This window comes from Brassica oleracea, chromosome C6 (genome assembly GCF_000695525.1).
Source record: "Brassica oleracea var. oleracea cultivar TO1000 chromosome C6, BOL, whole genome shotgun sequence".
Taxonomy (NCBI): Eukaryota; Viridiplantae; Streptophyta; class Magnoliopsida; order Brassicales; family Brassicaceae; genus Brassica; species Brassica oleracea.
This window is the reverse complement of record NC_027753.1, coordinates 35,168,356-35,186,237: the sequence shown is the minus strand read 5'-3', so window position 1 is coordinate 35,186,237 and position 17,882 is coordinate 35,168,356. Positions and strand designations below refer to the sequence as shown.

Below are 17,882 nucleotides of genomic sequence, written 5' to 3'. Positions count from 1 at the left end.
TAAAATCGATTCAAAAATAAGAAAAAACATCAAACGTGATCATTCAAAATCAAGCGAAAGATAAACATAGTTAGTGATAGAAAAAAAACCAGATAAATAAAATCATAAAACAAAAACTAAGTTCTCATGAAATGAGAAACATTATTCAATGAAAACAAAACCAAAATCTAAAAACTTCAGGCTTCAACCGCCACATTCCACCATCAACCTTCGTGTAACAGATAATTATTTTAGAAGTTCAATAATATCTTAAAGTATTTTGGATACATATTAAGAATTAAGATCATATTTGGTAGAAGTTTTTTTTGTGATTTTAAATGTTTCGGGTTCTATCGGATATCCATTTAGGTCCGGGTTCGGTTCGGATAATACCCATAACCCAAAATACCAAAAAACAGGATCCATTCGGTATTTATGTCGGGTTCGGATCGGTTCGGATTCATTTTTATCGGATCGGGTTCGGTTCGGATTTTCGGGTTCGGTTTATTTGCCCAGCCCTATCCAGAAAGAACTCGGCCGCGGCCAGTTCGGCATCACGTACCGTTGCACTGACAAATCCAACGGCCGAGAGTACGCATGCAAATCAATCTCCAAACGCAAACTCATACGTCAAAAAGACATCGAAGACGTGAGACGCGAAGTCATGATCTTGCAGCACCTCACTGGTCAACCAAACATCGTCGAGTTTCGAGGCGCTTACGAGGATAAAGACAATATTCATGTGGTTATGGAGCTTTGTTCTGGCGGCGAGCTATTTGATCGTATTATCAAGAAAGGGAGTTACTCTGACAACGAAGAGCTAGATAGAACAGTCTAGAGACTGAAAGATAAAAAAGAGATTAGATAGACGGAACTGCGATCACAACCAAACATAAAACAAAAGCAAAGAGTTTTCAAACTTGGACTGCAGGTTAACATGCTCAATTTAACCTGCAAAGTTGTGAAAATCAAACATTCAGAATAGGTGTGTACTATATAATGGCAATTCTCAAACTGAATTCCAAGCAGGAATCTTTATAATAAACTTAAGACTTACCCCTGAGCAGGTGGCGTTTCCTTTTGTGCAGAGGGGTTTGCTTGACTTGCACTAAGCTTGGACGGTAAGAGGAAGAGCAAACAAGTGGGGGAAGAAGAGCTTCAAAGTGCTTTCTGGTATAGGGGCAAAGGTATTGGATTTTGGTAACTTGTCCGAGATTCACAGATTGGCTCCAATCTGTAGCCGGCTTGTCCAAACACAAAAGCGGTGTGTTGATGAGGATCAGATATTTCAAACACCACAGCAACTTTGTTTTCCTCATCAACAAAGAAGCTCCCACCAAAATAATCATTAAGCTTAAACTTCAAAGCAGGCCCCGGTTGCACTAGCAAAAACTTGCTCCAGGACACACGGTCGGGGTCAACAGTAAGGGTAACCCAAATCTCAAAATTGTCAGATTCAAAAGCTGCTCATCTCTAACGAAGCTTGAGAGGGTGACGCAGTCTTCATTGTAAGAGTGAAAAGGAAGAGGCAGGCGTGGTCCAAACCTCTCATTGGTAAAATCAAAACAGAGTAGCCAAAGTCATCTATAACAACAAATCTATCGTGAGCAAAAAAGTAGGTGTTTCCCTTGACAGACACGCCTCGCTGATGCTCATTTATCTGTATCTTCCACTCGGGCTCGGGCTTGGGCTTGAGGACTCTCCATGAACCATAACGTTGAACTAAGTATCGCATGTTATCCCTCCCTGGAGCTGTAACAATCAAATTAATGACAACTCCGTTAAAAAAGATCACATTTTTAACTTACCCTCTAACAACACTAAGGTGAATCAAAGAGTTCACTGAGTTTCCTATCAGGTCACAATTGAAAAATAAGAATTCTTCGGGGGCAGATTGCTGTTGGCCGTTTTCTCTCGCTGACGAACTCGATCGATCAGAGTTAGGGTTTTTAGAGAGATCCGCACGGCTATAATCGACAACACTTTCGTCTCGTCTGGACGTGCTCCTCGATGATGAGGTTTAATTCGATTCCTTTCTCTACCTTTCCAGCTTATTACTAACTAGGGGTTGGGCGGGTGAGTATACATTAAATTATTTTATAATAAAATGTATTTTAATTTAATAAAACAGTTGAAAATTATTTTAAATGAATATAATAAATATAATTTGTTTTCTAATTAGATTATATTTATTTATTTTATTAACATTTGATCTTTGTTCATAATTCTTACGTGGTTAGATTTTTATTTGTTATCAACTATATTTTACGACATCGTACTATTTAATTTTCAGTATTCATTTCAGTTATAATTTTAATGGAAAATACGTTCTCTTTTTTTTTCACTTACATGAGACTATATGCATATTATTTTAATAGATTTTTTAATTGTGTGTTAAAGTTTCATGTTTGATTGTGGTATATCTGAATGTATTCTATCCGTGATTATGAGTGTATCTCTAACAATGTTTTTATTCAAAAATTTCTTTAACCAAATACGAAAATCACATTTTCTTTGGCTAATCTAGCGTGCTTTATCTTCTCAAGTTTGTTTTTGTTTAGTGTTAATCGGATTTTTTTTTGTCAGCAGAAGGGAAAAGATATTCTTGAACAAAATTATTATATTTCACTTAAATAAGGAAAATGAATTTTGTTATTTACTTATAGTAATAGCATGTCTCACAATGAGTATTTATGTTGGATCGGTGACATGTTATTGTTGCATCTATAATTAGTCAGATAGCATTCTAGTCAGGTGACTCGCACTCCGTGAATAAACCTTTTGGTTCGTTTTGTAGATGCGAGTTCGATGTGAGGTTGTCTGTTTCCATTCAAATGTATCCAATATTTCAAGTATGGAGAGCCCCAGAGAGGATGACACATTGTGATTTTTTTTTCCTTTTTTTGCGTTTGTTATTAAGGTCGGTTGTGTTGGTCAATTTGTAGGTGACATGTTTTATTATGTGAGAGTGAATCACGGCGGATTTATTGAGATGTATAGCGAATATTTGTTTGATATTTGCCGTTATGGTGGGAGTTTAATTTGTGATTCTGCTTTCTTGGCGTATATTTTTGGAAACAAAAGTTAATAATGTGATTGAGTTACAAATCTTTTTTCTATAACCGATGCAACTGAATTTCTTTCACCTTTGAGTTTTGTGTGTGGAGTTGTGAGTTATTCATGTACCATTATAAACTTAAATTAAGTGAGAGTGATTTTATTATTGGCCTGAATCATTGTTTGGGCTTTTGCACGGCACTGTGTGAAGACGGGGTCTTTATGATATCTTCTTGCTTCAGATGGGAGCCGTTATGTAGAAGTGTACTTATGAGCGAATCATGTTGCATATAAATTTATTTTCGATAAATTAGATGATCATGTTGGATTGGTCGTTATTTCTTTAGCTTCCCTTTTAACTTTGTTGTTAACCGATACAATTGAATTTCTTTCATGCGGAGATGCCATCTGACTTAGTAAATATAGATGCAAAGAGCTAACTAAATTCATATAGATATTGGTTTTCAGTGCTCTGTTTAATAACAGAGAATGTGGACGTATGATAGAAAATCTCAACAGTGAAACTTGAATGTAAGTAAATTGTGAAGAGACTTTTTATGAACGATATTGTTGGACATTAATTCTCTCGCTGCCATAGAGGTTGTGTAGTTGTTGAAGAGTTGAACCTGGTATTCAGGTTTTAGAAAACATTGTAATATGCAAACAAATCAGTGTTAATGAAGAAAGGATTGTACATATCAATCTAGAGGTTAACCATGATCCATTGAGTTGTTGCTCATGATCATTGAAGGTGGACTTGATCTCGCCAACAAACCCAATGATGTCTACGAAGCATACGGTTCAGGTTGCCTATCTTTTATTGTGAAAGTTTGCATTGGCTAAGGATGATGTCCAGACAGCGCATGAAGATTTACATTATGATATCATGAAGAATATCGATTCAAATTCACCTGAAAGCCCAGAACAATAACATCGCAAGGTTACAATGTTAAATGTGAGGAGGGAAAATGTTAGAATGTGGCTTAGTATGGCTTACCAAGTGGAACTCTTAGACAATTTGCTAAAGTGTCCTTGACAGGTTCAGGAAGATGCATCATTGCCGTGGTAGCTTGACCATATAAACCTCTCAGTTGATCCGATACTTCTTCTACAATACAATTGGCGATTCAAGCATTCCCTATAAATACCCTTCTGTCAGCCTTACATGCCTGTTCAGTGTTAATTCCGACTTCATTTTCTTTCTACACAGAAAGTTATGAAAAAAATAAGAGTCTGCTTATATCCATAAGTCTTATCCAGGAAAATTATATACCATGTTTAGTTGTTTGACGTTAGTGGTTTCCTTTGCGCTAGCCTCCTTAATGACAATGCCATATTTGATAGACTCACAAATGATGAAGGAAACCTCCTGCCAATAACCAAAATACAAAGTAAGAAAACTGACTCGAATATAGACCAAGCAGCAAGTGACGCATGGTGTTGTATCCAAACCACTCAAAAATCCATCTGCCTTCAAGATAAAGAGACTGGAAGGCTAGTAAAAACACTTAATAGTTAATGTCATTGTGCTTTAAAACTTAAATTGGAGAACCTACATGGTTGGTGTAAGAGTAGGCAGTCGGGTTGAGCCGCTCAGGGGACGCTATACTGTTAGTCCTTTGCAGATCTGATCGGTAATCTTCCCTGTAACGACAGACAAAAATAACAAAAATCGAAAATGGTTTCAGACACTAAAACAAAGAAAAATCAAAAACAACTTAGTGCAATTCTAAGACTAAAGTCAACCTAGTCCTCACCAATTACTAATCAAATGATGGTGGGAAGTCGATGAACATTGATGGTGACTGGAATGAGTGTTGCCTGAAAACGATTACAAAAAAAATAAAATAATAAACGACAAGATTCAAACCATTTCGCAAAGAGGAAAAAAAAAACATAATATCAAAAGCATAAATCTGATAAATATGAATCTAAACACTACCATGTGTTCAAAATAATTATGAACATGACTTTAAATAATTGAATCACCTTAGCATTCAGAAGAAGCATATCTAATCCCATGAGGCCGCCACCATCTGGCTTCCCAAAACCTGATCAGCCGCAGCTCCACCGTGGATGAACAACGTCCGGACTTCAGATCAGCAAGAAGGGTAGATGAGTTAGCCCAAATAATAAGAAAACAGTTTCGAATGTAGTAGGATTGGTGAGAATCGCAGAAGTCCAGAGGCTATTAATGCGAGGTGGATACATAACAGTGAGAAGATGGATGCTTGAGTTTTCTGGGATATCGGCGCTGAATGTGAGAAGAGGAAGTGAACCCTTGGCTTGACCTTGATTTGTGTTGGGCTTCATAATAGGGTTTCTAAAAGCCCATCCGCAAATTGAAACCAAAATACCAACACACGGAAAATCTCACCTCAAAATCAAAGATGCTTTCAGAATATTTATGAGTCCATGTGGCAGTTTTTGCCCTCTCCTTCTTGCAGATGTGGCTTAATAAGGAGGGAGAAAAGTCTCATTTATTGTATAAGATACATACTAGAGCTAAATGATAAACAGACCTTAAGCAACAAATAGTGAAGCCCAACAACTAGACCTAAATGATAAACGAAAGCTCATTACATATAAGGACCATGTGCTCAATGATAAACGAAAGCCCGTTACATATACGGACCATGTGCTATGATGCCTAGACGAGGGAAGTACTTTTTCTTCTCCTCAAACAATTGAAGATATATGGTTTCTTTTACTATTTCTTGACACAAGTTGGCACCATGGACTCAATCAAAATATATATATTAAATCATATTATTGAACGAGGTTTGATGCGTCAAATCATATTGAACCGTGACTCAAAAATTATCCAGTCCAATTTCCGATCCGGTTTTAAAAACATTGTTTACAACCAATAGAAAGAACATACTACAGATTACTTTCCATTGACATTTACGTTACAGATGATCATATAATGAAATGGCGGACGTTTTTTGTTAATGGCTAGCTAAGTGTACTCTCAAAAAGAATACAAAAACATAGCACATGATTTTTTTTCCTTTTATCAGAAAAAAATGTAGCCCTTCACACCGTCGTTTAATGCCATCATTCGCAATTTGATTAAAGAGCCTTCAAGATTGACTTCCGATATAATTGTCGATATCACTTATGTCCAGGAATCTAGCTACCCCAGTAGCTTCCAGAAATCTGAATCAAATAAACACACGTAAATCTACTTAACATTGTCACTCAAAAACATTTTAGGCATCAAGTGTTTCAAGTTCGGTGTTAGACCAAATTATCAGAACTCAAGATGAACAAACAATTACCGGTCTCTGAAAAGACTTGTCATGGAGAGACATCCACCAGGAAGCACTGATTGCATATTTAGAGCAATGTTAGGATTGTGAATGCTCTGCCTCATGTGCACCCACCCATACTCTTCCCCACTCTTTTTGTCCATCACTTTTGCCCTGCATTTTATCGTTTAATAATTAAATAGAATATTGAATTTTTTCATTACATAGAATCTGTGAACAAAGTAAATTACCTGTACATGTGAGCATCAATAGCAGATGGATGATCATTTGAGTCCACCAAGCAGCCTTCACTCACCCAACATTCTCCACAAGAATCCAATTCCCATCCTTCTAGTTTTCCTTCCTAGTAACCGTTTTTATTTGTTGCACAAGTCTAAAGCTACCGCCATAACCAATTGGATATCAAATATAGCCACTATATCATACCTCAATATATTGTCTGAATGTCTCAATGGCTTCAATGCCTTTTGCTTTGGCATCTCTTGGCTCCGACAAAATATTCATCCGCAACTCAGCTGATTCTAATGGTTCCTCGAGATCTTCTATTAAACTACCGATGCCTTCCTTTGACCCCGCGAGTCTCATTCTCACCATTTCTATTATAATTTTCACCACCATGTATGCACCTACAATGTATCACAGTGTATAGAAAAAAGAAAACATAAGAAGACCATATATAACTAATAAACCAATAGGAATAAGAGGGATTTAGGCCATGATTGTTTGTTTGTGTTTACGTGGAAAACGCATACGAACATAAACAATTACGGCCTAGATCAAATAAAGAGTAGTAGATAACTAACCATCATCTAAGAAGTGATTCTCTTTAACAGCACCATGTCCTGAAGTTTCCATCATGAGATGACTCTCGATGCCATCTTTGTTGAGCTCTACTCCCTTGTCAATCACGTTTCTATACCCTACTCTGTACAAACAATGTCTCCCTCCTCTCTCCGTTATAAACCTAGTTAGGCCCATACTTGTTCTAGCGTCCGTTACTATTGTACTTCCTATATCCATACAATAAAAATAGTATTATAAGTCACATTAAATAATCAAATATGACAATAGAGACCAGCAGTGTAAACCCACCTGGATGTTCTTTAAGCACAATAGCTGACATAAGCGCAATGAGCTTATCTCCGTTTATAGGATTCCCTTTGTTATCCACAACTCCACTCCTGTCAACATCCGTGTCAAACACAACCCCAAGATCCGCGGAGTTCTCAAGAACCGCGGCTCGGGTGCGTGACATTGCAGTCTTGTCTTCAGGATTGGGAATGTGATTAGGGAACATGCCGTCCGGGTTAAGATAGAGCGAACCGAATGTATCAGCTCCCAACTTATCTAGAACATCCCACGTAAAGAACCCTCCTGACCCATTACCAGCATTCACTACTATCTAACATACACCAACCAAAAACGTTAGAAACAAAGAAGACATAGAAAGAGAGATTATGAAGCTAGACCCTTGCCTGAAATCCTTTGAGAGGAGTATCATAGTGTTCAGGGTGATTGATTCTCTCTTTAATGATTTCTCTAAGGTGCTTAGAATAAGCACTCATGAAATCGACTTGCTGCGGTCTAGTTCTTATCAGTGTAGAGACTTTGGTCTGTCTGTTTGCATACTTTCTCGCAGCTAAATCACAAATCTTCTCCACTTCAGGAGACGTTAGTCCTCCTCTCTTGGTAAAGAACTTGAGACCGTTTCTTGTATACGGTAAATGAGACGCCGTCATCTTCAAAACCACAACGACTAAACATATCAGAACCACACATAACAATGTTGTTGATTTTTGGAGTAACTTAATTTCATTGCACCAATAAAAAAGTCACATAATACCATATTTATTTGACCAGACTATCTGAAGTAGGATAAGGATGTTTTCTTAAAGACAAAATAATAGTGAGTTTTTTTCATAAATATGAATAAAAGAAATTGCACACAACCAATATACAAACCTTAAAACGGATATTTATCTAAGTCTAGTTTCTTTCTAAATTTTCTTATTTTTTCGAGTTTAATTCGCGTTTGTTTAGAACAAATATTCAATCTACTAAGTACGTGTTGGGTGGGAAATTGACTATACAAGAGTTCGTGAAAGCCGTTACCATTATTGAAGCATCGTATTCAAAAGGAGGGAGTAACGTGCTCATGAAGCAAGCAGGAGTAGTAGCTAAACCCATGTCAAAAGCTAAACATCCTGCACGAGCTAGACCCGCGAACACGGCCGTGCTCAGCTTCCCACCGGAAACACGTGGGTCCCGTCCGAGAGAAACCCTAATAACGCCGTTTACGTTACTCTCCGTTGCCGCAACCCATTCTCCGAAGCTCTCTGCGATTGCTTCAACCGCTGCAGGGGTTAAAGTAACCGTCCGGCCTTTCTCTCCTTCCAATGCAACTCCTCTCACGTCGGAACCGTTCTGTAACCTTCGAATCTGGTCCATGTCCTCGTCGAGAATGTTATTGGTTACTTCATCAATTTTGGTTGCATTTGAGGATCTTGTCCTGAGGGGTTTAAAGGAAGGAGAAGCTGGTGTGAATGATAAGAAACTGCTTTTGACTGTTCTCGGTGAGGATAAAAACAAAGAGACTACAGTTTTTGAGGACACTAAAGAGGAAGTTTTTGATGATGCCATAGCTAATTAGAAACAGAGTTTTTTTTTTCAAGTTCCAGACTTGAAGGCAGAGATCCAAAGAAAATACAAAACAAATATCTCCTAATATAATTCACAGCTTATATTTTTATTTGCAATCTTGTTTGTATCTATCTGTGATTTTTGTGTTTCAAATGGAAGATTTGGAGATGGATAAGATTTGTAACTAGGTGTAACCATAACCTTACGTTTGAATATCTCTCCAGTTTCACATGTTTACCAAAAATATCTGCAAAGCAAACTTCCAAGCTTATTAGATTTTTCTTTGTTTTTTCTTCATCATCTGCATAAGCATAACAACAACAGCATATTCTCTTTTATGTAACCAAGTAGAAAACTCGCGGGAAACAAAAAATGGTTTCGGTTAAATAATGCAAAACCAAATACTTCCATAACCCATTACAAACAACGTAAGTAGTCTGTTTTGCTTACGCTGATGGATTGATTCTCTTTGGTGATAAGATCTTGATAGCTCTTTGTTCTGACAATTGAGAATATCTAACATGTGTTCGGAAACAAAATAAGTTTACACGGTTATAAACAAGTCATTGCATTGCAATTAAATCCAAAAAAAATGTTTGGTGCAACAATACACAAATCTTCAATTAAAATCAACAACCCTGCACATACATTTTTGGTAGATGCTAGAAATGTATATATACTCTTGTCGTCTATCACACCATCCAACAAGACCTCAAACATGCTCAGTTGTTTTTGAAATTCAGTGTGCATGAGCTAATTCTTATGCTACGTTAAACAAAGTGTGATTTTATTACAGAACCTGTGGCTTTTATTACAAACACACACACACACACAGATAAATACAGTAGGAAACATCAAAACATTTCATGTGTTTCTTAGAGTCCTCTACCACCTGGAATTTCTATCCACTCCAGCTGAATCTCGACTTCACCGCATTCAACATTCCTCAACACCAGAATCATGTCCTGAACGATCTTGCCATTATGGTAGACGATTCTGCTCTCTTCAGACAAGCAGTTTTCTTTGGTGGGCAAAACTCTCTTGATCACTGTCCCATCTGGAAGTTCTTGCAAACCCAGTTTATGAACCTCTAGGAACGGCTTGATGTCGATCTTTGCATCTCCCATCTTGTCGTGCGATGTAAATGTATCTTTATCATACACTATCTGCACTCATAATCATCCAAAATCCACAGTTAAGAGTAGTATCCCACTTTGATGGATCTAAAGGACAAGATCCTATTAAATCTACTCACCAGAGTCACAGGTTCATTGGGGTGTTTGAGCGCAAGTGTCAACTCCTCGTTCCACTCAGGGTTGCAGTTGTTTTCCACAGTACGACCCTTCAGTTTCTGGTGCGGTTCAACGTTTTATAAACTTTGGTTAAGATTGCATGCAAGATAAAAATTCCCAACATACTCTTCCTCCCTTGTAACCGTTTGAATCTATCAAAAATCAAATACTAACGCTATTTATTATTTTTTTCCATAAATGACTAGAAATTGAAATCTAACATGTTTCTTAGAGGTGGATTCTCCGATCTTTCCATCTTGGAAAAGAGTAATAATAGAAATATATCTCAAGAACCCTAGACAGAAACATCAAAACCGATCAAGAAACCAAGAAGACCGAACCGGATGAGAGAAGAGACCTGTGTTCCCATGGTTATGACAACAAAAGGATCGCTGCTTAGAGAGTCACGTCTAGCGAGATTGATCCCTTTCTTCACTCGGATCCTCAGAAGCCCTGCAAGCTCCTCCATCTTCAACCTCTTCCTCTGTTCTCTCCAAACAAAGTTTCTCTGTTTTTTTTCTTGTGAAAACAGACAACGATCGATGTCCCTCTAGTATCCGACTCTTGTACGTTTCTTATATTCCTTAAAATATGACCGGCCCAAATTCAACGAGAGACCACTTTATATTTGGCTTATCAATGGACGAAGGAACGAGAAAAGTAACAACAAATAAATAAATATCAAATAATATTCTAGTAATTAAAAAAGGTTTCTTATTACTCTCATCAACGCGTTACTCTCACGAACAACTTTGGTAATAAATATCTTTTAGATTCTTGGACAGCGGAGGACAGGAGGAGAGTTAACATCGTTGACCTTTTTGTGTTTCCTGCAGCACTATACATCTTCATTACACTTCAAAAGTAAAACAAAGAATCTAATTATTGTTTGGCAAAGCCAAAGACACACTTGGAGAGATTCTAGAAATTCAGGTTTTGATTTATTTCTTCAGTAGTAGAAACAGATACAAATATATATATATTAAGGGTTGGGTTCGAGTATTCGACTTGTACAACTAAAGACACAAAGCAGAGTCTTCTGTCATAATAATCAAAAGAGACGAAAAGACAAACTCGTCTTTCCATGCACAATCTCTCTTCAACATTTCTGCACTTTAGTCCAATCGTTTAGTTGGCATCCATGGTGTCTTCTTAGATCCTAAGACAACCAATGCTCAACATTTCAGAAAACTATAATTATTCACAATTTAGAAAACAGAGGATTGATGTTTAACATTACCTTCGCGTCCAAGACCCTTGCAGCCAGGACCATCAGTCCACTCAAGCATAATCTCCAGTTCCCCACACTCCACGTTCCTAAGTCTAAGAATCATGTCTTGTTTGATCTTCCCATTGCTCCAGGTGATGCTGCTCTCTTCAGCCAAACAGTTGGTCCTCCCTGGACGGATCCTCTTGATCGCACAACCATTTGGGAGTTTTTGAAAATCTAACTCCATCTGATGCGCTTCTAAGAAAGTCCTCATGTCTATTTCCGCATCACCCATTTTGTCATCTCCCGAGAATCTGTCTTTATCATACACTGTCTGCATAAACAAACAGAGCTTAATATGAGCCAAAAAGACCATGGAGCATTCCTTATGTGAAGCTAATAGCTAAGGCTTAGAGTGGAGTCTACCCCAAGTAAACAGCTTGCAGACAAATTAAAATTCTTGTGTAGATGGAAGTGAACACAAAAACACAGACGTGAGAGCTTACCAGACGGATAGGGTCATTCACATCTTTGATGGAAAGGGTCAGTTGTTCGTTCCACACTGGATTACAATTACTATTGATCACACGCGTCTTCAGTTTCTGAAGGAACAACCAAGAAAAGTCAGTTTCAAGACTACATGGAAAAAAAAAAAAAAAAAAATGCCAAAACTCATTGACACAACCAATCATGTCTCCTTTTATTTCATTTTAAACTGAGAATATATCTTTTTATTTGATTACCGTTAATTTCCCCACCAGTGACCGACCCTCCAACAAGATTAAGTGATAAAAATCACAATTATCATTTGCAATGAGACTAACGTTAACTAGCTTTGGAGGTGACCATTGAACAAAAGATAATGTACTAAGAAGATTAATAGACTAGACATGTAACAACAAGTGCTATCAGTTAAAAGAGATTGACCCTTCAACCAAACTATGTACTGTAGTTTGTTGTTTAGCAAAGAAGAAAACAACACAAACGAAGATCAAACTGAAATCTTTCTCACATCACATGGTGGCCACCAGAACCGTCACATGTGGTGAATCAGTCCATCACATTTGTGGCTCCTCCATGTGCCTATATACTTACCTCTATAAACCCTACATTTAATTAAACTCTTACATCCAATGCTCTAAAAAGGGCCAATCCTTTCTCAACAAAAAATTCACATTTACTCTAATAAACCTACATTTCGATTAAAATCCATATATACGAAAAATCATAAAGCAATAAGATTTGATTAAAAGCAACAAACCTGATTGCCCAGCGTGACAACAACATAAGGATCACTGCTGGTGGAATCGCGAATGGCGAGATTGATCCCTCTTTTGACATGAACCCTAAGAATCCCCAGAGGTTTATCTTCCATCGTTTGCGAGAAAGGTTTAGACTTTATCCGATTAAAGCGAAAACCCAAGTCGGAGATAATGGAAGATTAACACGGGACTCTCTCAAACCCAAATTAAAGGGTTTTTTGATCTGATTTATAAAAACCGGAAACGATCTGAAGGAGATAAGAGTTTTGACGAGGAACATCGACGCGGAGTTCCAAAAACAGTATCGACAGCTCCATTCCGCAGATTTCGCCTAACCGATTTCATCGCTGCTCCTTTACTTTCTTTAGGGTTCTTCTTCCTTCTTTCGCATTTCTCACACGTATACTTTTTTGTTTTTTGTTTTTGAGTTTGGTCCCTATATTTTCTATACGTTTAAATTATTATCCAGTAACTATGAACAAGTTCGTTTTGCAACTCTTTCTACCCCCATTTGGCTTTTTATCGTCTACAATACCAATGAGCAATGTGGAAGCACCGTGGCCTAATGATTAAAGTTTAAAGGCTTCTATATCCAGATCGATTTATTAATGCAGACTACAAAAAAAAGTTTACAAAGAATCTTTAACATTGTGCAAATAAATCTGGTCAGGAATGAATCTTCTCAGATGATACAGTTATACGTAGATCTTCATATTTCATAAGGCAGGTAGTATTGTCGGTTGTCGAATCGTTTATATAATCTTTCTCATAAATGTAATGTCATAATAAATCAGCGTTATAAACAAAAAAATACTAATGAACAAAGTTTTCAAATTTAAATACTGGTTTATTATTTTACTAACGATTATAAAAAAATAGTACATAAACAATTTTTTTTTCTTTCTTTCTTTTCTGTTTCTTTTTGTTTACCTTAGGGATATCCCAGGCATACTGGCGGAGCCAATGAAAGATCACATGGGTCAGTTGACCCCTGTCAAATTTCGAAATTGATCTAATATATGCATATAATTGTTATATATTTTGATTAATTGTTTAAATTCTGATGGTCTGACCCCCTTCATTAGTTGAGTAATTTTACATATGTAGATATTGACCCTGGTAGATTCTTTTCAGGGGCGGATCTACAGTGATAGCAACGGGGGCACGTGCCCCCAACTACTTTATAAAAACATTTGGTTATTAAGAGACGTTTGGATTTTGTAGAGAAATTGGTAAAGATACCTCCGCTTAAGCCAAGCCGTACTAAGTCAAAACTCATAGTGTATGTTTTCTTTTTGTTTGTTTTCACTATCTTGCTATACAATTAATGGTTTTCTGACACGTCCACTTTTACTGTATCAGTAATTCTTAATTGGTATTAAAAGCTTTCCATTTTTGTTTTATTATTAATATAATTTTTTTTTGTCAACAATTTCTTTTCCTTGTTAACATATTTTTTTTGTTTTGTTTATTTGTCTTTTTTAATATTATCATCTTAGATTTCAATATTTTCTGAATCATATATTAAGCCCACTATTTTAATTGTAGACATTCACAATTGCCGCTAACAAACAAATAAAACTAATTGATATTCAAATAATAAAAATAATTCATTCATTTTAATTTAATATTCTAGAGTTCATTTCTTTATAATATAAGGACCATAACAAGTTATGTGTATCATATTGTTATATATATATAAAACTTGAAGACAACTTTTCTATATATTTTAATTTTTTTTTCTGCAACAATATATTCTTGTGCATAATAACATTTGTATTTAGCAAAATGAAAACTATTTTGTAAGAGATATCATGGATTAAAAAATATGTTTATTATTTGTTACAGTTTATAAATGATTAAATTTATAATTAATATTTTATTATATATTTATTTATTACATTTATATTATTGAATATATTTATTAATGTGCCTCCGTCTAATAGTTGTTCTGGATTCGTCACTGATTTTTTTTCTACTTCTGCCACTGCTCAGGCGGGCTCATGGAGTGTTATATGAAATTTGTATCTGCCTATTGGTAAAAAGTATTATATCTGAAATTTTATATTTAATGGTTTTAATTATATCATTATGAATTGTTTTATGAAAATTCGTATATAACGGTATATACTGTACCGATGGTTTTTTATAATTCTTTCAGTTAGTCTGTATAAATGTTAGATGAAACGATTTTACAGGATTTTAAACACACAAATTTCTGGTGTATAATTAATAAATTTTCAGTCAAACTTCTGACGTAAATGTTTTTTTTTAAATAAATTAAGCTATGGTGGTTAAATTATAGTAAAAAAATCACTACCAAGCTATAAACATTCAGTCTGATGTGTACTACTATTAGATATGTTTTCCTATTGTATTTGTATATTAGAAATTATAAAAATAATTCACTGCAAACCCCAGAAATATTATTGATAATAGATGCGTCTGACATTTGAATGCAAGATATTATTGTATATTATGGAGGAAATGGTACGATATATTATATATACTGAAATAACGTGTGACATGCTGAAATGAAAGGACCTACGTACCTTTGAATCTAGAAGTGTGTGTTGAAATCAATGGACATGATGAAATTGGGGAATCTGGCTAGTGGCTAACTGAACAGACACAGAGTGGCTGGACAATAATTAAAGAGAAGCCGTTTCCTATTTTATTTTAATTTAATTTGTTGTATTCTTCCTTATCGTACGTTTGAAATTAAATCATAAGCTGTCACATTGTTTATTTCTATGGATGATATTAATTTCGAATATGTTGTTCAATTTGTAAATGATCTGTTGTTTAGTATAATAAAAGGTATATTCTATATGCCCGCCACCCCTTGTCTTTGACTGAAGGAAAATTCAAAATTTGGCCGTTTCTTCGACTGGTGTATAATGTTTTCTATTAACGTACAAACTAGATTTTGATTTTTTTTATTGATAAACTTATTGTTTGTTAGTTCACTAATATGTTTAAAGCTACGCGTTCGATTTCGATTCAGTTCTTTTTAATGTTTTAGTTCGGTTTCGAGTCGATTTTTGATTTTTGATTTTTTTATTCAAAAAATATAGGAACTGTTTAGTTATTTATAAGTTTGAGTTTGGTTTCAGATTAGTTGTTTTGGTTTTTAGTTTGTTTTAGATACCAATTTTAAAAACCTGTTAAAATCTTGAGTTCAATTCGGTTCTGGTTTGGTTTTCGCTTTAAGCATAATCTTAAATAATTCAGGTAAAAGTCATATTTTTATTTTTGGATGAAATATCAGATAATTCAGATAAATTTAAATATTTCTTATAAGAATATTTGAGTGATTCAGTTTTTTTCAGTATTAATAATTCACATTTTTATTCACAATTTTGAGTGATTCACATTTTTCAGTATTAAGAATATCTATACTATTGAACAGATGAAAACATTTGTGATTGTTATAGCGGTTTTGCACCTTGCGTGGATGTAAAGTATTAACGAACCTATATTGTTTGAACCATTTTATAAAAGGGAATTAGTTGAACCATCTTGTAAATATATTAAGGTAGACAAAATTTCACTGACCATATATTTTATACACCAGTATATATATTTATTATTTTCAGGATTTAGAGTTTAGGATTATCCCTCTACATATATACACATTTAGGGACACTGCTCTAAGATTGACAAATATATAACTGTAAATCATTTTAATATAAACTCCATGGACTATATACAAATAAAAAAATCAATATTGTTAAACTTGTGTATTCAGTAAGTCTGATATGTGTCTGGTATGTGTATTTTTAGCTTTACCAGTCAAAACTATGTGAGTCATGAACCATAAATTGTTAAAACCGTAAGTAAATATTTTCTGATTGCATAGTCTATATGTCATGTGTTTAAATAATGATAGTCCATTCGTGAATCTCACAATATTTTGTTTACATGAAAGAAATGAGTATTATTTATTATTAATTAATATATAGCTAATTATCTTTTAGGCAATATTGTAGATATGATCGGCAAATATATAAATATCACAAATGGCTTTGATTCATGTCACAAAAATTTAAAAAATTGTATTTAAGGCATATCTTAGAAAATTTAGGAAATCTAGTTATATCACCTATTAAATTGATTAAATCATTGTTAAAGAAATATCTGGTAATATATTGTTAGTATAAATTTAAGATAAGACCAAAATATTAATAGTCTAGTGAAAGGGTCTAACAACCTTGTATAAGTAGATTTTTTAGAGTGATTCTCTTTTAATAGAATAGATGCTTTCTAACTTACATGTACATGTAGATTTTTTTTTCGTTTTTGTCATTTAGGCTAATGTAATGATCACAAGGTCTTACTATCGTAAATGCATAAATTTCGTATACAGGTTTGAAGCCAGTTAAATTAGGAATGACATGGACGATTTTTAGCTACTTGGTTCAAAAATAAAAGATTTTTAGCTACTTGGCCAGATCATCTACTCCCAAGTCTCACATCATGTATTAGATGCATATATGCTTTCTTTTCTAGTCGGAATGCATGTAAAATACTACTATAAAAAATACTATTATAACTAAAATAAATTTATTCCATAAGCAAAAAAAAAATCTAATCAATATGAATGATTTTTTCATATAAGTGCATACATCTTGCATTGATTTTTTCATATAAGTGCATACATCTTGCATCTAAGTCCACAAACTAATTAATTTAGATGTACTAATTTAGATGCATATATAAAACCACTTTTTGCTAACAAAAAATTATATAAAACCACTTTGACACTTGAAATTATACAATGTGCTAACATATACACCAAACATAAGAATTGGTGAAAATCCAAAAAATTATCTCAAATCAACAAACACTAGGTGGGGCATATGCACAAACAATTGGATTAACTAGAGAGAGAAACATGAGTTTGATATGACTTGAACGAGCAAGATGCCAAGATCATTTAGTGTGGACATGGATATAACCTAAATAAATTCAGCAGACTGAGCCAACAAGATGGATATAACTTTGGTAATAAAACAAGATGGATATATATATATATATATATATATATAAATCGAAATATGTTTCTGAAGTATTTATCGGTTGCATATTAACACATGCACATTTATGACGTATATCAAACATATGTTTCTCGGTGTAACCAAGATTTAGTTTCCTTTTTTGAATT

At 34.8% G+C, this 17,882-nt stretch overlaps 3 protein-coding genes across 3 annotated transcripts; all 3 read right to left on the bottom strand.

Moving 5' to 3' along the window:
- Nucleotides 1-5,881: 5,881 nt before the first annotated feature.
- On the bottom strand, nucleotides 5,882-9,031 carry LOC106300915 (phosphomannomutase/phosphoglucomutase). The gene is made up of 8 exons (XM_013737179.1): nucleotides 8,424-9,031; nucleotides 7,787-8,050; nucleotides 7,404-7,713; nucleotides 7,115-7,321; nucleotides 6,738-6,937; nucleotides 6,542-6,654; nucleotides 6,321-6,464; nucleotides 5,882-6,198 (listed from the first exon to the last, which is right to left on the bottom strand). Exons 1-8 carry the CDS (start codon nucleotides 8,949-8,951, stop codon nucleotides 6,123-6,125), a joined length of 1,842 nt encoding a protein of 613 aa, XP_013592633.1. The 5' UTR covers nucleotides 8,952-9,031; the 3' UTR covers nucleotides 5,882-6,122.
- A 646-nt stretch (nucleotides 9,032-9,677) lies between these two features.
- On the bottom strand, nucleotides 9,678-10,862 carry LOC106298334 (protein C2-DOMAIN ABA-RELATED 7). The gene is made up of 3 exons (XM_013734437.1): nucleotides 10,602-10,862; nucleotides 10,207-10,302; nucleotides 9,678-10,117 (listed from the first exon to the last, which is right to left on the bottom strand). Exons 1-3 carry the CDS (start codon nucleotides 10,710-10,712, stop codon nucleotides 9,827-9,829), a joined length of 498 nt encoding a protein of 165 aa, XP_013589891.1. The 5' UTR covers nucleotides 10,713-10,862; the 3' UTR covers nucleotides 9,678-9,826.
- A 339-nt stretch (nucleotides 10,863-11,201) lies between these two features.
- Nucleotides 11,202-13,128, bottom strand: LOC106298538 (protein C2-DOMAIN ABA-RELATED 9). The gene is made up of 4 exons (XM_013734676.1): nucleotides 12,715-13,128; nucleotides 11,960-12,055; nucleotides 11,484-11,787; nucleotides 11,202-11,402 (listed from the first exon to the last, which is right to left on the bottom strand). The coding sequence occupies exons 1-4, from the start codon at nucleotides 12,826-12,828 to the stop codon at nucleotides 11,359-11,361; spliced, it is 558 nt and encodes a 185-aa protein (XP_013590130.1). The 5' UTR covers nucleotides 12,829-13,128; the 3' UTR covers nucleotides 11,202-11,358.
- Nucleotides 13,129-17,882: the final 4,754 nt, after the last annotated feature.